General features: G+C 46.0%; 1 protein-coding gene across 4 annotated transcripts in view; it reads right to left on the bottom strand.

Annotated features, from left to right (window-relative positions):
• Nucleotides 1-1,094: 1,094 nt before the first annotated feature.
• The window catches only part of reln (reelin), an 88,419-nt gene continuing 63,643 nt past the window's right edge, over nt 1,095-25,870 (bottom strand). The window contains exons 39-65 of one of the 4 annotated variants that reach the window (XM_039647590.2): nt 24,999-25,167; nt 24,651-24,753; nt 23,762-23,988; nt 22,660-22,883; nt 21,632-21,782; nt 21,016-21,274; nt 20,147-20,396; nt 19,878-20,046; nt 19,190-19,330; nt 18,255-18,432; nt 16,592-16,785; nt 16,204-16,445; nt 15,844-15,998; nt 15,382-15,596; nt 15,069-15,246; nt 14,816-14,991; nt 13,700-13,806; nt 13,204-13,446; nt 9,497-9,672; nt 9,334-9,407; nt 8,786-8,947; nt 7,672-7,829; nt 7,372-7,591; nt 7,077-7,274; nt 6,046-6,144; nt 2,111-2,172; nt 1,095-1,751 (exon numbers count right to left, since the gene is read on the bottom strand). In XM_039647590.2, the coding sequence (XP_039503524.2) occupies nt 1,729-1,751; nt 2,111-2,172; nt 6,046-6,144; nt 7,077-7,274; nt 7,372-7,591; nt 7,672-7,829; nt 8,786-8,947; nt 9,334-9,407; nt 9,497-9,672; nt 13,204-13,446; nt 13,700-13,806; nt 14,816-14,991; nt 15,069-15,246; nt 15,382-15,596; nt 15,844-15,998; nt 16,204-16,445; nt 16,592-16,785; nt 18,255-18,432; nt 19,190-19,330; nt 19,878-20,046; nt 20,147-20,396; nt 21,016-21,274; nt 21,632-21,782; nt 22,660-22,883; nt 23,762-23,988; nt 24,651-24,753; nt 24,999-25,167 (4,553 nt within the window). In that variant the 3' untranslated portion in view covers nt 1,095-1,728. Of the gene's footprint in view, nt 1,752-2,110; nt 2,262-4,289; nt 4,399-6,045; nt 6,145-7,076; nt 7,275-7,371; nt 7,592-7,671; nt 7,830-8,785; nt 8,948-9,333; nt 9,408-9,496; nt 9,673-13,203; nt 13,447-13,699; nt 13,807-14,815; nt 14,992-15,068; nt 15,247-15,381; nt 15,597-15,843; nt 15,999-16,203; nt 16,446-16,591; nt 16,786-18,254; nt 18,433-19,189; nt 19,331-19,877; nt 20,047-20,146; nt 20,397-21,015; nt 21,275-21,631; nt 21,783-22,659; nt 22,884-23,761; nt 23,989-24,650; nt 24,754-24,998; nt 25,168-25,870 lie in introns of those variants that run through there. The other 3 variants (XM_039647588.2, XM_089135245.1, XM_039647586.2) reach the window with 3 other exon arrangements.

Raw genomic sequence — 25,870 nt, 5'->3', positions numbered from 1 at the left:
GGCATTTTGACACCAAACTTTGCCTGTGTTAATGTCACCTTCCTCTGACCACAGCACATCAGACTGGCTCAAGCGCAAACTTTTTTCTGGCATGACTTATCATCACTTATTTGTGCTTGGCCTTTTAATTGCTGTTTGCAGCTTTATTTTTCACTTGATTTCAGTTTCCCCTATACTGGATACAAATAATAAGATTTAGTTTTATTACATTGATCAAACTACTAGGAGGATGGTTGTTCCTTTGTTTCATCTCAAAAGGTTTTTCTTGCCTGTTTACAACTGAATTGCAATAAGTTCAGTCCTTTGAGACTGACAAGCGAAGAGTTTATAGACCAAATGCAGAAACAGGCAAATGATGCAACCAAAAGAAATAGTAAATCCTTCACCAACCAAACCCTTTAGTAATTATATGCAACATCTGAACAAGTGCATTGACACGCGGCGAGGTCTTGTGCTCTTTTTGCTCCTGTAACATTGCATTGTCCAATCAACTTGTCATCTATTCTGTTTCTTTAGCCTATTTAACACGTAACAGCGATTATTACTGAAACTAGTAACCATTAATTTAACTCAGTAAATAAACACTCTTCTTTTGGAGGATTTGACAGTTCTTTATTCCCTTTTATAAGGCTGATGGATCCCTGCATATATATATATATATATATATAAACACAAGAACTTGCTATATTGAGAGCTACACCAAGAAGGAAAGAGGGTAACATCATAAACAACACTGACAGGTAATCAAAAAAAAAGAAGGGTAATGAGGAAATGTCTAACAGCACAACTGGATGACACTGAATGAGAAGGGAAGGGTGTTGATCGCAACTAAGAACCTGACCTAATAACTTAAACCTAATTTAAAAAAATAATATAATAATAAAAAACAAACAAACAAACAAAAAAAACACAGATTTCACACACAGTGTATTTTAAATAGGTTAGGTGGAGAACCATTTACCATAAATATTTTTAAGGAACCAAGATATATAAAAAAGTGATTTATCAACAACAACAAAACATTGTTAGTCTCTCTTTTAAAATGTATTCTTTCTTTTCATCATTCTCTGCTTGATTTTCTTTTTTTTCCCCTCTCCAAGGCCGACTTCTCCCAATAAAGGAAAAATGATCAAAGCCCAAAAGATACGAGTTAGTATAAAACTAACAAATGATTGGAACACCACAATCAACGCATCACAAAACAAACCCACAGACACACAACAGCAAAACACATTATCTTCATCCAAGAAACTGCGTCAGTATGAGTCTTCTTCAGTTTTCCTCGGTGCTCGTACTGTATCGGCACAAGTAATGATCATCATAACCATCAGAATAACTTCACAGTGCGGTAGAGAGTGAGGTGAGAGCTTTGTAGTAGTTCACATCGGGAGAATTCAAACAAGATCATCATAACAAACAGAATTAGGAAACCCAATAGTTCATATATAGTATACAAAAAAAATCGCCACGTTTAGGTGCTTGTCTTTCCCATCACACTGCTCTGGGAAGGCATTGATTGGCTAGAAATGGGACTAGATGGTCCGATGTGTCGTTCAGATGAGAGAGAATGGCCATATGCTGATAGAAGTGACCTGACACGGTGTTTTCTCATCAGGTAAAGCGGATTGTAGCCAACAGAGTAATGCGTGAGCGGTTAGGTTCGTTGCCGCAAGGCTCGCCTCTTCCTGCTGTAGTAGTGGTGTAAGCCAGTCTGTCTGGAGTAGTTCATCATGTAGTTTTGTTTGCGGGTGCTGTGAAGAGGAAAGCAGACAGAGGCGGGTTGGGTTAAAGGCGACTTCCCCCGTGCAATCTGTCCTCTGAGGCGTAACAACTATTCACATAGTACTACAAGATCAAATCCATCGCTCACTCGAAACCTCAAGCACTGCCGTCCGTCCTTTAGAGGATCTCAATTGTTCAGTAATCGACTTTGACTGAGCAGTGCTTGAGGTTGGAGCTTGAGGAAAGAACGACAGATGGAAAAAGAATAAAGAGACCAAACGTAACAACAGTGAGAGGTTGTGAGTAGGAGAGACAGACAGACAGACAAGAAATTAAAATAAAATGTGGAAAAGATTCTGAGAGTTGCTATTGCTTAGCCTGTCATTGCCTCTTCTGTCCGTCAGGTTGGGACCAATGAGCCAGGAACGCAGCCAGGACAGGAATGGGCGTCTGCAAAGCATGAAGGGACAGGAGGGTGGGAGATGGAGCTGTGATGAAGGTGAAGGACCGGTGAAAGGGATCTGTGCTAATCTGTGAGTCTTTAGCGGAGATACAGCCATGACACACCAAGTTAGCAATGGCTTATGGACAAATAGGATGACCTGGTGCGGGTTACTAAGCATGCAAACAAAAATAGAGTTTGATTTGACTGTACCCACATTGGATATTTATTCACATTTATTGAAAGACTTTTGTCACCGTGATATAATTATCCCCTTGAAAAAGTTCAAACAAATTACAACTTTCAAACATTTTTACACTGCAGGTTTCATATGCAATGCAATGAGGGAGATGGAGATTAACCTCACACCACAATGGGACTCGTGAATTTTGGGAACTGATATTGAGGGTCGGAAACGGATTGCTTCGTTCTCAAGTCATCCGGGGACCCATGGAGAAAAGTATTGAGAGACACATCTCAATTCTGTTTCAATCATTGCCACAGGTGTATAAAATCAAGCTCCTAACCATGAATTTACAATCATTTGTCATTCTGAAGAGCCGAGTGAATTTAAGCCTGGTACTGTGGTAGGATCATGCCATCCTTGCAATAGTTCAGTTTGTGAAATCTCATCCCTGCTATATTCCACGTCAACTGGATGTGTTTAGGAGCAAACGCTACTCAGCCATGAGGTGGAAGACCACATAACAGGGAACTAACTAGAAATTTTGCGTGAAATGAATTTCAAACTCTGGTGGCAGCTAACGTTAGCCTTGTTGAGGAAAGAATGATTTCTCTGATGTGCGCGCAGTTCTGGATTAGTGGGTGTGGCTTGCAGAGCTGTGCTATCTGGTGCATTGTGGGTGTTGTAGTCTTTTCATACAAATGCACCCTTTGGTTATTTTCTAACTTTTCTCGGTCAAGATGGAACCGAATTCAAAAATTCTTTCATTTCGACTACAAGCCAATCATGGTTCCTGTGATCTCATGGCCTTAATCTTGGAATTACAGCGTCCTTCAGTGTCTCACACAACAGATCATGTTCTAGATCAGCAGAAGTGTCTCATAAACATGTAGCTGACATATCTTCAGCAACTACATGCATGGTCAGGCTATCCCTGGACATATATGTTGTATATCAACATGGACCAGAATCTATAAAGATCGTTCCCAAGATCATGCTGAATCACTGTCGTATCCTATATAGGAACCCAGGCTATTCTGGGGGGAAAGTGCGTCCTACACAGTTTCAGAAAATGTACCTAATAGAGTGACCAGTGAGTGTATGTTGAGTCTTTCATTACACTGTATTGTCTCACTATATTGTTTTGTGTTTGACATGTATATATTTATTTCTGACACTCCAGCTGTACAGAATATTGTTACCTGTTTCTGTACAAACACCTGTCCGTAATGCTAGTATTTGAGTAATTATTGTCTAATACCAAAAATGAAATGAAATCTTAGATCTATTTTTGGGTGACAATAACCTCCAGCTGTGTAGGGGAAAGAGTCCTTAGATTAGGGTAGGATACTGGGAACGACAACAAACAACACACACAGTACACACACAGTTTGGGTTATTAATGGAAATCCAATGGAAATCTAAAACTGATATTCTCTTAAAGTACAGTAAATGTTTGACTTTTGGACAGTACCGTACATTGTTACAACTTCCACCTTCAGATTAGTTCCAGTGCTGTGGGGGTTACACTTTATTCCAATTGTCCACATTAGACAACGGACTTACTAGAATTAGAATATACTTTATTGTCCCCTAGGGGAAATTTGTCATGGACTCAAAGTGCGTGGTGCAAAGTAGTAGCTGCCATTAGAAACAATAATACATGAGTGACTATGAGTAACTGTCCATCTCCATGTCAACTAGCAGTCATTAGAGTATTAGTAGACTGTCTGATGAACATTAATACAATATTAATACAGTCAATTTTAATACAGTCACCTAAATGAGAATGAATTTTAGGTAACTTTTTAACGTGCTGTTTCCTGCATGTATGGGGTGATGAGGTCTATAGTGATGCACAAGACAGGCTTATGAGGCGAGGGACAACCAAAAGCAGGGAACAGTGGTGCATTCTGGGAACAGCAAAGCACTTACCTGACACTACAGCCATGCCATAGGGAGCAAAATACAGAAGAGAGGAAAGGTTATAAGATGCAGGACAGGGCTGCTGCTGGCTTGCACAAAGATCTGGGGGTGGAAGAACCCTGACCTGCATCAGCAGGACAGGAACGGGAAAGGAGGAGGCAGGTGAGGAATGGGAAAAGGAGGAGTTGGGGAAAGGTGGAGGTAGGTGAGGAGAGGTAAAGGAGGAGTTGGGGAAAGGTGGAGGTAGGTGAGGAATGGGAAAAGGAGGAGTTGGGGAAAGGTGGAGGTAGGTGAGAAATGGGAAAAGGAGGAGTTGGGGAAAGGTGGAGGTAGGTGAGGAATGGGAAAAGGAGGAGTTGGGGAAAGGTGGAGGTAGGTGAGGAATGCGAAAAGGAGGAGTTGGGGAAAGGTGGAGGTAGGTGAGGAAAGGGAAAAGGAGGAGTTGGGGAAAGGTGGAGGTAGGTGAGGAATGGGAAAAGGAGGAGTTGGGGAAAGGTGGAGGTAGGTGAGGAATGGGAAAAGGAGGAGTTGGGGAAAGGTGGAGGTAGGTGAGGAAAGGGAAAAGGAGGAGTTGGGGAAAGGTGGAGGTAGGTGAGGAAAGGGAAAGAAGGAGTTGGGGAAAGGTGTAGGTAGGTGAGGAAAGGGAAAAGGAGGAGTTGGGGAAAGGTGGAGATAGGTGAGGAAAGGGAAAAGGAGGAGTTGGGGAAAGGAGGAGGCAGGTGAGAAATGGGAAAAGGAGGAGTTGGGGAAAGGTGGAGGTAGGTGAGGAATGGGAAAGAAGGAGTTGGGGAAAGGTGTAGGTAGGTGAGGAATGGGAAAAGGAGGAGTTGGGGAAAGGTGGAGGTAGGTGAGGAATGGGAAAAGGAGGAGTTGGGGAAAGGTGTAGGTAGGTGAGGAATGGGAAAAGGAGGAGTTGGGGAAAGGTGGAGGTAGGTGAGGAATGGGAAAGAAGGAGTTGGGGAAAGGTGTAGGTAGGTGAGGAATGGGAAAAGGAGGAGTTGGGGAAAGGTGGAGGCAGGTGAGGAATGGGAAAGAAGGAGTTGGGGAAAGGTGTAGGTAGGTGAGGAAAGGGAAAAGGAGGAGTTGGGGAAAGGTGGAGGTAGGTGAGGAATGGGAAAGAAGGAGTTGGGGAAAGGTGTAGGTAGGTGAGGAATGGGAAAAGGAGGAGTTGGGGAAAGGAGGAGGCAGGTGAGAAATGGGAAAAGGAGGAGTTGGGGAAAGGTGGAGGTAGGTGAGGAATGGGAAATTTGGAGGTGAGAAAAGGGGAAGGTGGAGGTAGGTGACAAACCGGAAAGGTGAGGAACGGGAAAGGAGGAGGTGGAGGTGAGGAACGGGAAAGGAGTAAAGGGGAAGGTGGAGGTGAGGAACGGAAAGGTGGAGTTGGGGAAAGGGACAGGTGGAGGTGAGGAACGGGATAGGTTATTGCAGAGCAGCAGAGGACGGTGGAGTGAACATGGGAACATGTGAGGGGTGACGGTGATGAGAGAGAAAGAGAGCGCAGTGTGAGGACAAGAACTTGAGTGAGAGGGATGGGGCAGAGACATGTGTAGAAACAGGAGTGTGTGTGTGTGTGTGTGTGTGGGATGAGCACAGCCAGTGTTTAACGTCTACTGGCCAATGCAGAAGTATGAAGAAACTATGGAACTATTAATGAACAAACTTCATTATATTTAGCCCGATTTAAGTGTCAGTAAAATACTTATGCAGAGAGATTATACTGATGTCTGAGTGAAGATGGCTCATTGTCTTGTATATTAGTCTGAATACTCACAGAATGACCTCCACATGGTCCAGCGCCCACTGATCATGACCTGCGCCCTCATGGCGTGGCTGCCACCATCGCAGCTGAACACCCCTCACACGAGCCTCCCTACACACACACACATCAATCACAGAACAAAAGGCAAGAATTACTCATAGCAGGTAGGTATAATGACATTTCTTGACAGCAATTAGTTGGAAGTCATTAATGCATCTGTAAAACTTTTGAACTTCAAAGTTTGCAAATAACTGCAAATCGCTGTGTTCATGCGCTCAACACACAGTATATGTCTCGAGCGCTTACATAGATACACACGGGAGCGTTTGAAAGCGTTTGACTCCTGTGTGCATCTGTGTAAGCGCAGTGAAGAGCATCAAAGATGTCACTGAGCGCATCAACAATCAGAGGTGTTTAAGAATCCATTCAAAAGCATGCAAAAAGCTAAAAGGAAATGCTGTTATCAATTTCAGTACAGACTTAGTACCGTAGTCTGTACTTTATGACAACTCCGGTCAAGGCTGTTGAAACGGAAACCAACTTGCCCAGCACAACCAGTGGAACAGTTCAGGGAAACGTATGGTGTGTTCATAGGATTTGATTAAAGCGAACTCTGGTGTGATTTCTCTGTTAGTGCGGTTCATTTGAGCAAGTGTGATCGCTGCCATCTGAAATGCGGTTCAGAGTTCAACGAGCACATTTAGTGCTGACAAACAACAATGTTTTAGATCTTTGGTAAGTTCTGCCGCAAAATATTTGTACAAATATATGTAAATAAAAAAAAAATTATGTTCAGTGCTAAAAATGACAGTGTAAATGCTTAGCAAATAAGAACTACAACTGCTTTATTCATTTTTTTGGTCCAGACCAAAAGAACAAAGAGAAGCGAACTACAAGTGTGAACATATTGAAGATATACTGTAGATTTGATCAGTCGTGGCGTTGTTAGCACCTGCTCTACTGTACAGGGGCAACAAACAATAAAAGTGATTCAACATTATTCGTAACATTATTCTGTGTGTGATACGCGTTTGCAGACTCACAGTGGGATGTTGTAGGACACTCTCTGGGCTTTGATGAAGTCTTTGGGCTGGTGTTGGGCAATGACTTGCCAGCTAACCCCATTATTGACGCTGTACTGGAGAAGCACGGCCCGGTCCACGGTATCGGCCTGGTCCAGAGCAGTGTTACAGCTGTCTGTCTGAGACACACTGCCTATCTGCAGCACGAACATGATCTTACTGGAGGAGAGAGATGAGCAGAGGGGATGGTGGCTGACGGTACTAATAACACATGAAAACAAAGGGATTTCTTGATTGAATGGATTTTCTGCTCTACCTGGCGCGGGTCAGATCCAGAGGTCTAGTGATGGCCTGCCTCATCTTACAACCGTTGAAGTACAGTGAGTCTCCGTGAGCGTGAGGAGAAAGCTGACCGCATCCACTGCCCACTCCACCACCCTGAATCTCACTCCAGCTCTCCGGAGACACCGAGCCTGACTCGAAGTTATCCTTGATCGAGCTGGGCAGTTCAGTGCTGGACAGAGAGCAGTCGTCCCCTGAGAAAGACAAGACCTGGTCCTGTTGGTTCTGTCGTACAGGAAACATCATCACAGAGTCAGAGAAAACTGACACCCACCATGATGGCCTTCATCGCAGATGCAGACGGGCCCGCTGGTACAGTAGCCATGACCACTGCACAGACCGGGACACGCTTCCCCGATGTACACGTGATCCACACCCCAGCTGGAGCGCTCGCCGGCCGCCTCGTGCTGAATCCAGCGGAACTGAGTCGCACTGAACCAGGGACGAAAATTTCATCAAAATGTTGGGGGGGACAATAAACATAACAATTCTCAAGAGCAAATTTTGAAGGGGACACCAATAATACAGGCAAAAAAATACAGAGGAAAGCCTTACCACTATTATTAGTGTAGCATGGAGACCATTTCATTATACTTCTTAATTTCTTTCTGGTTTAAGCCAGCGGCGAATCTGTTTACATAACGTTACTCTCCTCACGTAGCGCAGCGATTTCATTTCATTCATTGACTCATTCTTTAACTATATTAAACATATAAACCAACCGAACGGCGCCGCCGGTGTGTGTACCGAGAATAATAATGTGTTCGAATTGTAAAGACGTGGCGCTGCGCGACGCGACGCTTCTCGTCCGGTGTGCGACCCCTTTACTGGAGTTCCACAACTACTCAAAAACTATGTTTTTCTCTCCCGCCACCGGAATGTGTGTGTCTGAGGTAAAAGGGACGGAGGCAGTGGACCAATGCACTGTGAGGCAAGGGAGGGGGGTCTCAAAATGTTTAGAACGCTTTTTTCGATATTGCCCCGTTTGCATTTGTGTTATTTTATTTCTTAATTATTTTGAGAACATATCATTACATTATTTACAATACACATATTTTAATGTTTTTTGGGGGGGACAACCCTCAGATAGGGGGGGTCCTGACCCCCCCGACCCCCCCGCGATTTCCGCCTATGCACTGAACACACACACACACAAAGATTCAGACTGTTTCACCAATCAGAGCACAGTGTGCTTTCAGAAGGAGGGGCTTCACAGAGACAGGAAGTAAACAGAGCGTTACTGACAGACTGGGAAGAGAGGAGCCGCAACAATGGAGAATATGAGGAGAATAATCAACATTCAAGCAGGAAAACCTGTTCTAGGAGAGCCAGAAACAGGGCATGATATGGCTGGAAGGGATCATTTATAGGGACCCAATAAGCCGTACCCAGAAGACACATGGTCAGGCAGCTGAATGGTGACTCTGGTCCAGGCCGAACTGTTCACAGGACTGTAGATCGTGGACTCGTGGAACTGGAAAGGTGAGCAACCCATGTTGTTGACGGATGATGGGAGACAGGCGGACTGGACTAACTGCCACATGTCTGACCTGTGAAACACACACATTTTATTACTAGACAACACGTTTCCACTTACTTTCTATTTCTACACTGTATACAGACAAACGTGCAAAATGGAAATAACAATGGCTGCAAACTGCAATGAACCGCAGTTTTAGCCAATCTTCCCATTAAGCTATGGAAATTTTATTTCTGAATGTACGAAACATCTTTTAAAAAACATGTGTTTTCCACCTTTTTTCTTGGTTACATGAATGTTAAAGGTGCAGTGTGTGAGATTGACAGCTGGCGGTCTGAAATACGGATTGGAGAGGGTCGTTTCCGCCAAAATGGTAACCCTGGGTGTCGAAATACTATTGGGTGAACGGACAGTGGGCGGAGTCACAAGAGTGAATGAACACACACACACACTCACCTGGCATCCTTCCTGTACTGTAGAAGCACTGAATGATGATCATCACATCTGTCTGCCTCACAGCCGACCACAATCTAAAGTGGACAAAGACCCGTGTCACTGGATATATAAGTGTGTTTATACGAGAAACATCAATGTAACATCAATAACCTTGAGCTCGAACCTTGAACTGTAAGATGTATCCCGGCTGAACGATGAGTTCACGGGTTGCCAGGATGTTGTGTGAGCCGTCTTGATTCTTGTTGGGCCAGTATAAGTGGAACGAGGGGTTCCCGCAGAAGCCGGCCGTGCGAACAGCGTTGGGATAGAAGCTCCAGCTCTCCTCGTGAGAGACGCCCTCTGAGGAACCACAACATCACGTCACCGAAACACACAAGAACCACATCATCATGTCACCGAAACATGCAGGAACCACAACATCACATCACCGAAACATGCAGGAACCACAACATCACGTCACCGAAACATGCAGGAACCACAACATCACGTCACAGAACTACGCAGGAACCACAACATCACGTCACCGCAACATGCAGGAACAACATCACGTCACCGAAACACACAGGAACCACAACATCACGTCACAGAACTACGCAGGAACCACAACATCACGTCACAGAACTACGCAGGAACCACAACATCACGTCACTGCAACATGCAGGAACAACATCACGTCACCGAAACATGCAGGAACCACAACATCACGTCACCGAAACATGCAGGAACCACAACATCACGTCACCGCAACATGCAGAAACAACATCACGTCACCGAAACATGCAGGAACCACAACATCACGTCACCGAAACATGCAGGAACCACAACATCACGTCACAGAACTACGCAGGAACCACAACATCACGTCACCGAAACATGCAGGAACCACAACATCACGTCACCGAAACATGCAGGAACCACAACATCACGTCACCGCAACATGCAGGAACAACATCACGTCACCGAAACATGGAGGAACCACAACATCACGTCACCAAAACACACAGGAACCACAACATCACGTCACAGAACTACGCAGGAACCACAACATCACGTCACCAAAACACACAGGAACCACAACATCACGTCACAGAACTACGCAGGAACCACAACATCACGTCACAGAACTACGCAGGAACCACAACATCACGTCACCGAAACATGCAGGAACCACAACATCACGTCACCGCAACATGCAGGAACAACATCACGTCACCGAAACATGCAGGAACCACAACATCACGTCACCGAAACATGCAGGAACCACAACATCACGTCACCGCAACATGCAGGAACAACATCACGTCACCGAAACACGCAGGAACCACAACATCACGTCACCGAAACACGCAGGAACCACAACATCACGTCACCGAAACATGCAGGAACCACAACATCACGTCACCGAAACACGCAGGAACCACAACATCGCGTCACCGAAACACGCAGGAACCACAACATCACGTCACCGAAACATGCAGGAACCACAACATCACGTCACCGAAACATGCAGGAACCACAACATCACGTCACCGAAACACGCAGGAACCACAACATCACGTCACCGAAACATGCAGGAACCACAACATCACGTCACCGAAACATGCAGGAACCACAACATCACGTCACCGAAACACGCAGGAACCACAACATCACGTCACCGAAACACGCAGGAACCACAACATCACGTCACCGAAACACGCAGGAACCACAACATCGCGTCACCGAAACACGCAGGAACCACAACATCACGTCACCGCAACATGCAGGAACCACAACATCACGTCACCGAAACACGCAGGAACCACAACATCACGTCACCGAAACATGCAGGAACCACAACATCACGTCACCGAAACATGCAGGAACCACAACATCACGTCACCGAAACACGCAGGAACCACAACATCACGTCACCGAAACACGCAGGAACCACAACATCACGTCACCGAAACACGCAGGAACCACAACATCACGTCACCGAAACATACAGGAACCACAACATCACGTCACCGAAACACGCAGGAACCACAACATCACGTCACCGAAACATGCAGGAACCACAACATCACGTCACCGAAACACGCAGGAACCACAACATCGCATCACCGAAACATGCAGGAACCACAACATTACGTCACCGCAACAAGCAGGAACCACATCATCCCGTCACCAAAACACGCAGGAACCACAACATCACGTCACCGAAACACGCAGGAACCACAACATCACGTCACCGAAACACACAGGAACCACAACATCACGTCACCGAAACATGCAGGAACCACAACATCACGTCACCGAAACACGCAGGAACCACAACATCACGTCAACGAAACACGCAGGAACCACAACATCACGTCACCGAAACACGCAGGAACCACAACATCACGTCACCGAAACACGCAGGAACCACAACATCACGTCACCGAAACACGCAGGAACCACAACATCACGTCACCGAAACACGCAGGAACCACAACATCACGTCACCGAAACATGCAGGAACCACAACATCACGTCACCGAAACACGCAGGAACCACAACATCACGTCACCGAAACACGCAGGAACCACAACATCACGTCACCGAAACATGCAGGAACCACAACATCACGTCACCGAAACACGCAGGAACCACAACATCACGTCACCGAAACACGCAGGAACCACAACATCACGTCACCGAAACACGCAGGAACCACAACATCACGTCACCGAAACACGCAGGAACCACAACATCGCGTCACCGAAACACGCAGGAACCACAACATCACGTCACCGCAACATGCAGGAACCACAACATCACGTCACCGAAACACGCAGGAACCACAACATCACGTCACCGAAACATGCAGGAACCACAACATCACGTCACCGAAACATGCAGGAACCACAACATCACGTCACCGAAACACGCAGGAACCACAACATCACGTCACCGAAACACGCAGGAACCACAACATCACGTCACCGAAACACGCAGGAACCACAACATCACGTCACCGAAACATGCAGGAACCACAACATCACGTCACCGAAACACTCAGGAACCACAACATCACGTCACCGAAACATGCAGGAACCACAACATCACGTCACCGAAACACGCAGGAACCACAACATCGCATCACCGAAACATGCAGGAACCACAACATTACGTCACCGCAACAAGCAGGAACCACATCATCACGTCACCAAAACACGCAGGAACCACAACATCACGTCACCGAAACACGCAGGAACCACAACATCACGTCACCGAAACACGCAGGAACCACAACATCACGTCACCGAAACACACAGGAACCACAACATCACGTCACCGAAACACGCAGGAACCACAACATCACGTCACCGAAACACACAGGAACCACAACATCACATCACCGAAACACACAGGAACCACACCATCACGTCACCGAAACACGCAGGAACCACAACATCACGTCACCGAAACACACAGGAACCACACCATCACGTCACCGAAACACGCAGGAACCACAACATCACGTCACCGAAACACGCAGGAACCACAACATCACGTCACCGAAACACGCAGGAACCACAACATCACGTCACCGAAACACGCAGGAACCACAACATCACGTCACCGAAACACGCAGGAACCACAACATCACGTCACCGAAACACACAGGAACCACACCATCACGTCACCGAAACACGCAGGAACCACAACATCACATCACCGAAACATGCAGGAACCACAACATTTGTAATTTTTTTTGTGTAAGAAAGTTGTAAAACATGTTTCGTGTAAGAAAGCTGTGTGTGCGGAGGTGTTTCAAGACCCTGTCAGGTGGGACTGTGAGGGAACTTCAGGAGACTAGTGGACTACCACATGCCGACTGACCGTCATCGAAGGTGTCCAGCAGGGAGCTGGGGTTGATGTCGGACCCTCCCGCGAGGATGTTGTCTAAAGCCCACTGAGCTCGATCAGAACTGGGCCGAACCAGGCCGGAGCGCAGGGAGAACGGCTGCCACCAGCGCAGACGCGTGCCGTTGCTCAGAGCTCTCTCCGGCAGCACGATGTAATCTCTCCTCACCGACACGTACTTCTGATAGTCCATCTCATGGAGCAACGTCCAGGACACACCTTACAGAGGGAACATGAGGACATCATTACACCTGTGTTCGTCTGTCTTTAGTGTGTGATGTTTTCTGTGTTTCTGAACTCTTGAAACGCCTCCATTGTAATCTTGAGTTTCTTCCGGGAACGAACACGTCACAATATTCCTCGTTTAAATACTATAATACTTTTCAGAAGGAGGGACTTCATAGAGACAGAAACTAAAGTCTTTGACTAAGGGCATAACATGGTAATAAGTGAATCTGAAAATGAAACGTACCTCCATCAACAGAATAATCCAACAGGACGCCCTCCTTCCGACAGGTTGGGCGATGGCACAGCGTAACATTCTCCTCACTGCCGATTTTAGCCCAATACTCCACAAATCTGGAACAGGCACAAGTTATTAATAAGAGAACACACACTTACAGACCCTAAAAGCAGAGCATGGTCACGGCAAACACACAACATTCCCATTGCATTAACAGCTGGTTGCTATTTGTACTTGGTAACCAAATACTCACAATCTATGAGTGTTCTTTTTGTTGTCATAATTATAAATATTGCAGAATTACATGACTGATATTACCGTAATACAGCATTAAATACAATGTAGAAATTCGATCAGACTTGATTATAACAATCATAACTTTATAGCTGAAATTGAAAAGCATGAAAGCCTCATAAATTATAATGCAGTATATCTGCATGCGGCACAGAAACTCTTCCACAGAAAGTCATTTAAAAGTAAATTCTCGTTTTGTAAATTCCCGGCTCACACTGAAGAGAGCCTGAGGTCAACAGAGATTTGTTTGCTTATTGTTTATTCATTATTGATGTGCGCTGCTTCATGACCATTCGAGGGGGGAAGTGTTTCCTACTCGTGTGAAGAAAACTTTCCTGTCTAACCATCACAGATGATGTGTTGGGAACGCTCTGTGTTGTGCGTCGCAGCATCGGCACAGGAAGCTGTTGATGTCTGTGAGACTGTCTGACACACAGCGGCCCGATCACACACCCCGCGTTTCAGCCTGATGCTGTATTCATTTCTTACGTCCTGCGCCACATTGTTTAAATAGCAAATACATTTGCACCATCTGAGGCCCATGGGCTGCTGGTACATAAAGATATGGTGGATCCGGCTTGTCCCTAGATGGTCTGTTTGCACTTTAACCTTACACACAGACACACACACACGGCCAAAACACACCCATTACTCGTTAAGAGAGAGACACCTTTTAGACCAGCGCCGGGAGCGCCGACCATTTTTTCCCGTCGTTAAACTAGCAACAGTAGATTCGCACTTGCGCCGTGCGCTTCAGAACATGTGCTTAGATTGTTAAATTAGTGCCCAGAATGTGATGTGTGTGACACAATGTGTAGTGTGTGTAGTTACTTCGCCCCACGCAGGTCCAGATCTCTGGTGACGGCCTGTCGGGCCCCGGCCCCGCTGAAGTACAGAGCCGTTCCCTCCACCAGAACCCCACAGTCCATACAGGGAGCTCCGCCCTCCAGCGCCTGCCACTGCGGCCCGCGGGCCCCGACCCACTCGAAGCGCTCCTTCAGCGACGCCTGCGGGGGACAGCGAGGGGGTGAGGTGTGTGTGAGTGTGTGTGTGTGTGATGGTGTGTGAGGTGTGTGTGGTGTACCTTCAGAGCGGCGCTGGCGGCACAGCTGGGCCCGGAGAAGCCCGGGTCACACAGGCACTGCTGGTCCAGACAGTCTCCATGTCCTCCACAGTGTCTCTCACACGCCGGCCCGATGTAGAAGTTCTCCAGCGCCCACTGCAGGTCCGAATGCCTCTGATAGAACCGGAAGCGCACCGTTCTAGAACAACATGCACATATAGAGGATCACAACGTATTCGACTGTCGATTACACGCATAATAGCATCAAAGGAAACAATAAAGTACAAATGAAAAAAAATATACAGGGGAAAATCCCAAATGAAAAGTGTCTCACGTGTCAGCGAGGCTGTCCGGCAGCGGATACACGGCGCGCCTCCAGCCGTCGGCGGGGAAGAACACGGAGGGCTGCGACACCTGTCCTCCGCAGCGGGGGTCCGCGGGCAGGCACTGGGGCACCAGATACTTCCAGCTCACGCCGAAGTCCACCGAGTACTGAACGTGAACCTGTCTCTCCGCAGGCTTCTCCGGCGCGCTGCAGCCCACCGCAATCTGACACACAACACACACACGACCACGGTCAATACTCGTCAGGTCAGGGGTTTTACTCATCTATGAGTCAGAGTTAATGTACATCCAGCCGGCTGTTATCTCAGAATAAACCCCACAGGAAGAGTTAAAGTACGGTATAACGCTTCGGAACATCGTGAAGTAGAAATACTGTTCCTGTCCAGCACTGGAAACTGTGTGTAAACCAGCGACAGCAGGTGTGTGTGTGTGTGTGTGTGTGAGCGTTTACCTTGAACTGCATGACCCAGCCTTTGGCAGGAAGTATGTCGTGCGTGACGGCGTAAACTTCCTGTCCGTCAGTGTTTCCACACACCATGACTCCGTCTGGAGAACCGCAGAAGCGCTTGACGGAGCAGTCTTCAGAAAACAGCCAGTGATCGCTCACTGAAAGGAAACAGATTCAAGTGACCATGTGCTGTCTACAGAGAGTTATGCCCCGTGACCCCGCGACCTGTACAACTGACTTAGATCAACAAGTCACTTAAAGAGGAGCTAATCTACTCTTTCCACATCTCTGCAGTTTGAGCATGAAGAACCTCCCGGAGTTCCTCAGCAGGAGTTAACCAGAGTAAGCGGCCATGTTTCGTACCGATGGTCTCCTCGTGATGGGGCGTAGCGCTGGCGTGTGTGCCGTCGGCCGGCGCTCGCTCGTGGCTGGGCAGAGCTACTCCTCCAAACGTGTCTGAGATCTGAGCGTGAGCGTCTGAGCCGGAGATCAGCACATTGTCCAGAGCCCAGTCGCTGCGATCGGCCCCGTCGTGCTGAGGCTGCCACCAGCGGATCCGGACGCCCTCCGCCCGAGCCTCAGCCGGAAGCAGAACATTCACAAACCTGTGGAGAACAGATCATACCACACATCACATCTCTGCTGGCATATGAGCTTATTAGGTTTCCGTTTAATTCAGTGAGTAAGCAGAGATCAGGATGAGCGTGGGGTTTTAAGGATGGAGACCGGCTGGATTCAGGTCCAGACTCACTCAGGCTTGCTGTACTGGTCGTAGAAGATCTCGGTCAGCAGACTCCAGCTGATCCCAGCGTTCCCACTGAACTCCAGCAGAACGCCCTGGTTCCGGCCGCTGGGCGCGATCATACAGCCGTACATGAAGTAGAACTGGATGAATTCAGCACTGGTCAGATTCAGATCCACCGTCACCAGCTGACGAGAGCAGCTCTGGCCATCAGACGAACAACAGCAGTGAGAAACACACTTCATCAGCGCAACACTAGTCCAACCGACGGGCGAACCGTTCATTCTCCACGCAAAACATCTGCTTTCTATGGCTTTTAACTGTTGATAGTTGGAGCTGGATTTTATCTCAATGTTTGATATTTGTATTTGATGTTTTACACGGTAGCAAACAGGGAACGTTCTGTCAAGGTTCTCTCAAAGCTAGGATCAAACGTTCTTCCAGTAACATTAATAGAAAATTTGTTTACATTATCTGGTTTTAATAATGTTCTCAAAATGTTAGAACAAAAATATTATTTCTACATCGTTCATGAAATGTTGTTGAAATTGTTGATTTTTAAATGTGACAGCTAGTTTCAGAACATTCAGTGGACAAAAGTAACATTCCAGTAATATTTGAAGAACGATACAATGTAACGTTCCCTTTACGTTCACATAACCGTAAAAAAAAATCATGTTTAAAGAACTGGAAGTTTTGAACATTTAGAAAACAACATGTTTTTGTCAGCTGGGACAGTCCTTGGGTCCTTTGAAGGTTTTCTGAATAAACTCATGATATCTGAGATGAAGTTGCTCTGAGGCATATGAGAGACATGACTGTCTGCAGGAAGATTTCACGCTCTGATGAAAGTAAAATTGAGCTTCTGTGCCTCATCGTGAAGCTCGAGAACATCGAGGACAGCAGGGATGCGGAACTCATAAAGACACAATGAAAAATGGATGGACTAAACTATAAAAAGCCTTAGAGGGAAACAAGCAGCAATCCACAAGACTCCTGGGACACAATCTTCTGGAAAACAAGGTCTCAAGGAAAACTGCGGGAGCTGGAATACTCGTGAAGTCTGTGTTTGTTTTTAGTTTTCATCTATACTTGGTAAACTGCCAAATAACAAAAACAATGTTTTGATAACTTTCCCATTAAGTATGAAAATGTTATTTCGGAATGTTTAAAATGTTCACAACCTTGCCAGAACGTTCCCTGTAACATATAGGGTCATCATACACCCGGAGCAATGCAGCGGCAGGCGCGGCGCAAGTGTGTGTTCATTTTCACGTCCTACGGCACATTGTTTGAATAGCAAATGTAAATAGCGAATCCGCCATGACATGAGCGCAACTGCCTTTTAAAGGGAATGGGAGATGAGACTCTGATTGGTTTATTGCACGTTATGCCCAAAACACACCCATTACTCTTAAGAGAACAGAGACAACTCTTTTAGACCAGCGCCGGGAGCTCATTTTTCCCGGCCTTAAACTAGCAACAGTGGATTGAGACGCACATGCGCCGTGCGCTTTAGACGATGCGCTTAAATTGTTAAAATAGGGCCTACAGTTGTTTTGTGTGTACTTTGAATGTGAGAAACGTAATATTTATTCAAACTGAAGGAGATTGCCGGATGTATGGATGGAGGGAAGGACTGAAGGATGGAGAGACGGAGGGAGGGCTTTACCCCGCTGAAGTGCAGGGCTGACCCTGAGGCCACGGCTCCACAGACGCTGCTGATCTTGCCGCCGGTCAGCAGGTGCCAGTGATTGAGTGCCGGAGCTCGACTGAAACTGTCCTTCAGCTGGACGGGGAGAGACACCAGCGGCTCGTCGCAGAACTCGCCTCCCCACTCGGGGTCACATCTGAAAGAGAAGAGACATCAGACTGAGCTGAGACTGAGAGGAGACTGAGACGAGACTGAGACTGAGATTGAGACTGAGATTAAGACAAGACTGAGACTGAGCTGAGACTGAGCTGAGACTGAGCTGAGACTGAGATGAGACTGAGATGAGACTGAGACAAGATTGAGATGAGACTGAGATGAGACTGAGCTGAGACTGAAACTAAGCCTGAGACTGGGCTGAGGCTAAGTCTAAGGCTAAGGCTAAGGCTGAGACTGAGACTGAGACTGAAATGAGACAGAGACAGAGACTGAGGCTAAGGCTCAGACGAGACAGAGACAGATACTAAGGCTAAGGCTGTAACGAGACTGAGACAGAGACAGAGACAGAGACTAAGGCTAAGGCTGAGACTGAGACTGGGCCTGAGACTGAGACAGAGATGAGACTGAGCTGGGCTGAGACAGGGCTGAGACTAAGACTGAGATGAGATGAGACCGGGCTGAGGCAGAGACCGAGAGAGAGACAGAAACTGAGGCTGAGATGAGACTGAGCCTAGGCTGAGAGTGAGACTGAGATGAGACTGAGCTGAGTCTGAGCTGACCCTGAGCTGGGACTGAGACTGACACTGAGACTGAGGCGAGACTAAGCTGAGTATGAGCTGAGGCTGAGCTGAGGTTGAGCTGAGGCTGAAGTGAGACTGAGCTGAGCTTGAACTGAGCCTGAGCTGAGAATGAGCTGAGCTGAGACTGAGCTGAGAATGAGACTGAGATGGACTTACACACAGGAGCTCTGTTTACATCGGCCGTGTCCAGAGCACATGTCGGGACAGCCGTCTCCGATGTACAGGTTATCCAGAGCCCACGTCTGCTGCTTATCGAAGGGCGCCGGCTGGAACCAGCGGAAGCGTGTGGCTGTGGACCTGAGCATTCGCCACAAAAGGAGATCAAAAAACTCTCAGTTCAAGTGTTTTCTTTCTTACACCGTGTACTAACCAGACTCCATAAAAGGCCTCTTTTCTATGTTAATCAGAGATTTTCTCCAATCACGATGCGAAACAAGCCACAGCAGATTATATTTTAGAAATCGATCGTGGCTGAAACAACAACATACAAATATGACCTGTGAACTGTCACCCCTAATTAACAAAATAATTAGTTGTAATTCATGAATGTTTTCCAAAGAGACACTCACAGATTATTTAAAGAAGTGAAAGTCAGAAAATGAAAGTGTAAAAAAGTTGCTTTAAAGCAAATGCACTGAACAAAAAAATTGTTTTTTATATCAAATATGATTTTCTGTGATTTGTGATTGATTTGTTTGCTAGTGCAGTGAGTTTGCAGAGAGACTCCGCCCACACGCTCTTCTGATTGGCTATAATTTTAGATTGATTTTGTCACATCTAGTCTCTGGTTAGGACACAGAGTTGGATATCATTTATGTAAGTGCAAGTGTGTGTGTGTGTTTACCTGGCGTAGTGTGGTATGGGTAAAGTAATTCTTCCCCACTTGTTGTAAGTATCTGACACCAACAACCTCTGCAGTGTGTAAGAAGAGCAATCTGGACTCGTGGGTAAACAGTCCCGGACCAGCGGCAGCCACGTGAGACCCAGATCCAGAGAGTACTCGAGCTCGACCGCTGCGAACACATCAACACACACACACACACCCGTCAGAGCAAAGCCCTCCCACGACACACACACACACACACACAGGACTCGCCGGCGTCAGTGACCTACTGTAGCAGGACGAGGTGACCGAGCAGGAGGCCGAGAAGTCGAACTGCATGAAGGCATCGGGGCCCAGACTGATGTCGGTGGTGATGCCGTAGCGAGTGTTTGACTTCTCGATGAAGGCGAAGGCTTCCCCGTCAGATCCACACACTGGCATCCGCGTGCCACCCGGGTGAAGCAGCCACGAGCGGGTGTTAGTGGAGGAAAAGTCATCCTCCAGCGGCCCCCAACCACTGGCACTGCCACCCACCACCAGCTGCACACACACACACACACACACGATACACAACCAGCCTGAGCACATGTTTACTGCCGCAGTAGAACAGTGAAATATTATTGCAATTTGAAAGAGCTGTTTTCTATGTGGAATTATACAGTAGTCAACATTTGGAGTGGATCAAAACCTTTCATCAAAGTTATACACGAATTTTGAGTAAAGCAGTAAAGTGTAATTTATTCCTGTGATCAAAGCATCATTACTCCAGTCTTCAGTGTCACATGATCCAAATCACTCTAATATCAAAGAATCCAGTTTCCACAGAAACATGAACTGTGTTCAACACTGATAATAATCATAAATGTTTCTTGATCATCAGATCCCCATATTAGAGTGATCATGTGACACTGAAGACTGGAGTAATGATGATAAAAATTCAGGAATAAATTACACTTTACTAAATATTCACATAGAAAACAGCTGATTTGCATTGGAATAATATTTAACTTTTTTCCAGCAATCAAATAAATGATCAAAATCGTAATAATTTCAGACTGTTGACCGGCAGTGTATAATGGAGTAAAATGAGACAAATGGTCTGAATGCCTTTGCAATATTGAATACAGTGTAAGTGAGTGTTGCAGTTCTGGCTCTTTACTTTATCAATAACCCAGGGACTGTGGAAGTGTCCGTTCTCGGAGGGCTGCCACCAGCGCAGGCGTGTCTCTGGGGTCCGGGCCCTCAGAGGGATCTCAAGGGCCACCAGGTGAGCCTGGTTACTGCTGTTACTGTAGAGGAACTCCTGGAGAAGAGTCCAGGCCAGCCCTCCATCCGTGGAGAACTGCAGGAGCACCGGCTGCGAGCGCGGGTCCGGGGACGCCTTCCCACAGCCCAGCCTCAGGAAGAACTGGATGAACCTGTGGGGGGGGGGGGGCACTTCATCATTAAAGGTGCTGCGTGGAACTTTCACTCTACTAAAGCATAAAAATACCATATTGAGTCCACAAACTCGCTTCTCTGAAAAACACTTCTAGAGCCAGTTATTACTGTGAAATATGAGTTTCCAGGCAGGAATGTTTATTATTGTTTTGGTCTGTGATCTCTAGAGCTCAAACCGGCGACCCCCGTGAGAGCGTCGAGTCCGAGGAGGCGGGAGAAATATTTGAACTGGATTGCAGTACCTATTGTGACCACTAGTTTCCATTCTTACTGACTGCACCTTTAATAACAGCGTGAGACACGTTTTGCGTAGTGAATCTGCTGTTGTGGAATACCTAGCATTAGACAGGTCCAGATCCAGCGTCTCCAGCATCCGCAGGCCGTCCTCGCTGAAGAACAGGTGGTTCCCGCTGGTGGTGATGCCACACTTCCGGGAAGGTTTTCCCCCGCTCATCAACTTGAAATGTTCCGACTCCAAAACTCCACCTATGAGGCAATCCGTACAGATCCATACAGAAACATCTGCTCTCGTCAAGCTTCTGGAGAAGATCTACTCTTGAGAAAGATAAGGCAGTTTCTTTCTGCAAACATTACCGTTGAATGTTCTCAAGCAAGAAGTAAGAAATTAGAGGAACGTCCAAATGAAATTTAAAGTCCCCTGTGGTGTAAATCCAGCGTTTAATGTTGCTTATGTGTGTATGTGGTGTGTATAATCCGCTTTAACACACACCGTGTGTAAGTTGATAAGTGAACAGCATTGCTGAGTATTTCCTCCTTAAAACTGCAGTGACCCAAAGACAGTCTCAAAAACATGCTTTGAAATCGCTGGTGTTTCTGACGTCACAAACCACCTTGTAACCAATCAGATCAACGTGTGATCAAGTGGAGGCGGGGCTCATCTGCATATTCATAGAACTGTGCATACTAAGGCCCCGTGTACACGATGGGAAAACGCAGATATTTCCCCGCGGTTTGGCCTCTCATTTACACGAAAACCCTGATTTTATCACAGAAAACGTTTATTTCTAAAAACTCCGGCCAAAGTGGAGATTTCTGAAAACGCCGGTTATGTGTTGTCGTGTCAACTATCAACAGCGTTTTAGGTTCTCTCTTGTCGATTCTGAGGATTCTGATTGGCTTGCATGGCTTTATCCTTCTCCCTTCACTGCCACCCATAGGTTTGGCATAGTTATGATGGGGCTCGACGGCGTATTTATTACTTATTTGTTACTTTATTAGGGTGTAACACATTACTTTTAAAAGTAACTTGACTATGACTCTATTCTTAGAAACGTGTTTCAAATGTGTTACTCACGTAACCCCATTCATACAACCACTGTGCAACACCTGTTTGCTTCCGTACCTTCAAAATCCTCCTTGAGGAAATCTGGATTCGGCACATCTGGAACGGAGCAGTCGGAGCCGGAGTATCCCAGATCACAGATGCAGTGAGTGCCTCGAACACACACCCCGTGGCCGCGACACATGTTCTGGCACTGAGGGCCGATGTACACGCTGTCCAGGGCCCATGTGGGCGGAGCCGAGCCGGCGGGGTAGAACCCTTGGAACCAGCGGAACCGCACTGATCTGAGAAGCACAGAAGCACTGTGACACACACTACAGCCGACAGCAGAACAGCTCGCAGAACACGAGAACGTTCACTCAGAGGAATCTGGCTCACAAAAACATAATTTATACATTGTTTGTGTGTCTTGTGCACTGGTCAGGGTCTTTTTTGGACCCCAAATGACACTTGCTGAAATAAAAAATAATAATAAAAAAGGTTTCTTTGTCCAAATGGCATGAAACTGTGTGCAGTTGTCAACACTTTCTAGATCTACAAATAAATTAAAAAAACTAATTGGAATGATACTCCACATTACTCCACATTTGTGCAGTATTTGGAGGATTTATTGTATTTTTTTAGTTTCTAAAAAAATACATTAAAATGTTTTTGTTTTTTACACAAAATAGCTTTTTATGTAAAATTCACTTTATAAAGATCCACAAATTTTAAGATTCATTCATGGGGATGACATAGATAATTGGACATTGTTTAGTGTAAAAGTTTTGGCAATATTTTAGAAAATGCGTTTTAAAAGTAGAAAATGCTCACTTTAACCAGTAGATGGCAGCAGAGCTCCACTATTTGCTTTTTGGCTAACTGTTCGACATCTTTTCACAGCTTTTCCCGTTAGATTTATATCCACATATTATGAAATCACAATGATAAAAATAAAAGTTACTTTTTGTCAAAGTTTATCATTTTTTGTACTGAATAAATTGGTTTAGTGTAAGATTAATCATAATGTACCATTGTTGAAAAATGTGATCCCCCATGAATGAAATTTAGAAATGTGTATCTTTTATAAAGTGAATTTCACATAAAACCTGGGTTTAGAAATCTGATCTGTTCTCTGGAGTGTAAACCACACAAGGGTTAGGCGTTGGTCCTGTCCACGCACCCGCAGAGCCTCAGCTTCCCGAAGTGGATGACCTCTCTCCTCCATCCCTGCGCACTTCCAGGATAGTAGACGCTGGCCGGGTGGAGCTGTGTGGAGCAGAGCGAGCTGAGCCGAGGGCCGCCGGCACACAGAGGGACCAGCAGGTGCCATGTGGCCCCGAAGTCCCTGGAGAACTCCAGCCGCACCGGGTTCAGCGAGGAGCTCTCCGTCGTGCAGCCCACGTTAATCTACAGCCGGAACCAGAGCAGGCCGTCACCGACACACGATACCACATCATATACCGCTACAGGCAAAGGGTTAGTTCAACCAAACATTTACTCGCCCTCACTTTCTCCCAAACCCATGAGACTTTCTTTTATCTTCAGAACACAAATTAAGATCATTTTAATGAAATCTGAGAGATTTCTGTCCCTCCATTTAAACACTGCAAACATACTTTCTTATTTTTGTCTTGTTTCCAGGCCAAATATCCAAAAATTCTTAAATCAAGGAGCATTTACTAGAGAAGTAAAATGATCTTGTTTTCTGGAAGAAAAATAACTAAATTAAGTGAGTTTTTGCTTAAAACAAGCTAAATGATCTGCCAATGGGTTATGGTTAGACAAGACTTAACATCTGAAGTAAATATGTCTTGATTTCAGAATGTCTAGAAAAATAAAATAAAACTACTATGTAAGAAATTTATTTTAGAAATCTCTTGAATGTTTTGGGTGAAAAGACTTTCAACGAGGCACAGAAATAAATGATCTGCATCTGTGTTCTGAAGTTGAACGAAAGTCTTCTGGGTTTGAAACTAATGACAGAACTAATTAAACGTTCATTTTTGGGCGAACGTTCCCTTTCAGGAAGGGCTTGTAAATGGCAGCGTTAAACTCTCACAGAGCTCTACCTCGAACTGGACAATGGTGTTCTCGTTGACCTCGATGTCTCTGGTGGTGATGGAGTGTTCACCCAGTTCACTGGACATGAACACCATGGCCGAGTCCTCTTCCCTGCGAGGGGTTAGGGAGGGGTTAGGGATCCACACATCCATAATGGAGGAGAGCTACTCACATACAAATATCAATACTACAGTGTGTTTAACACATTTCCATGATTACCTCTACAAGTAAACATTTAAACCATGTGTAAACAAAAATATAATCTAATAAATTCCAATGAAGTCATATTCAATGTTAAAATGCCTTTCAAATATACTGTTAATTGGTAATTGAATAATTGAGGAAATGTCACTCACAGGCCTCCTCTCTGATACGGGCAGTAGAAGCCCGTGTTTCCTCCGGGGGAAAACAGCCAGTTCCCGTCCTGCGGGCCCGACTCAAAGCTCTCGAGCAGAAGCGGGACACTGCTGGCGCTGTTACCGTCCATGATCAGGTCGTCGATCACCCACACCTCCTCCTTCTTACCTGCAGGATTGAGGAAAACACTCGGCTGAAACGGGTATGCTCAAGGACACTGCAGGAACTGCGCATTCCTAAAACATTCAATGTCCAGCTTTATTGTCGTGATTACAGGATTGATTAAACGCTAATGATCATGTTGGTACAACATTCTCCTGACATTATCTACTCACAGTATAACACTATCTGAAGGTTTATTTGAAATATTCCTAGTACAAATAACATCATAAGACTGTTACGAAAATGTTGTTATAAGAACTTTCTCTTAACGCAACGTTCATCAAGAACTCTGGAGAAGAATGACTGAAGATATTAAGTGTGTCTGAAAATTAATTCGTGTAGGAATTAAGTGAGTTTGTGCTTAAAACAAGAACAAATATCTGTGCGTGGGGTCTGAAAAATAATCTTGCTTTGAGCTCAGACTCTCTTCATTTTTTTACTTTATTAATGGACATTTCCCAAATACACTGGAAGTGCTCAACCAATCGCAACACACTGCTCCAGCCGACCAATCAGAGCTCAGTGTGCTTTCAGGAGGAGGGGCTTCATAGAGACAGGAAGTAAACAGAGCGTTACTGACAGACTGGGAAGAGAGCATAGACATATACACTACTAGACGTCACCTTGGGGTTCTAAGCATGCGTCAAAACCGCCGCCATCTTGGAACAGGGGTCTTGTCATAGGAAGTAGCTAGGTAACGCTGCTATCT

Source organism: Pimephales promelas, chromosome 10 (genome assembly GCF_988280905.1).
Source record: "Pimephales promelas chromosome 10, fPimPro1.hap1.1, whole genome shotgun sequence".
Lineage (NCBI taxonomy): Eukaryota > Metazoa > Chordata > Actinopteri > Cypriniformes > Leuciscidae > Pimephales > Pimephales promelas.
This window is presented reverse-complemented; position numbering and strand designations above follow the sequence as displayed.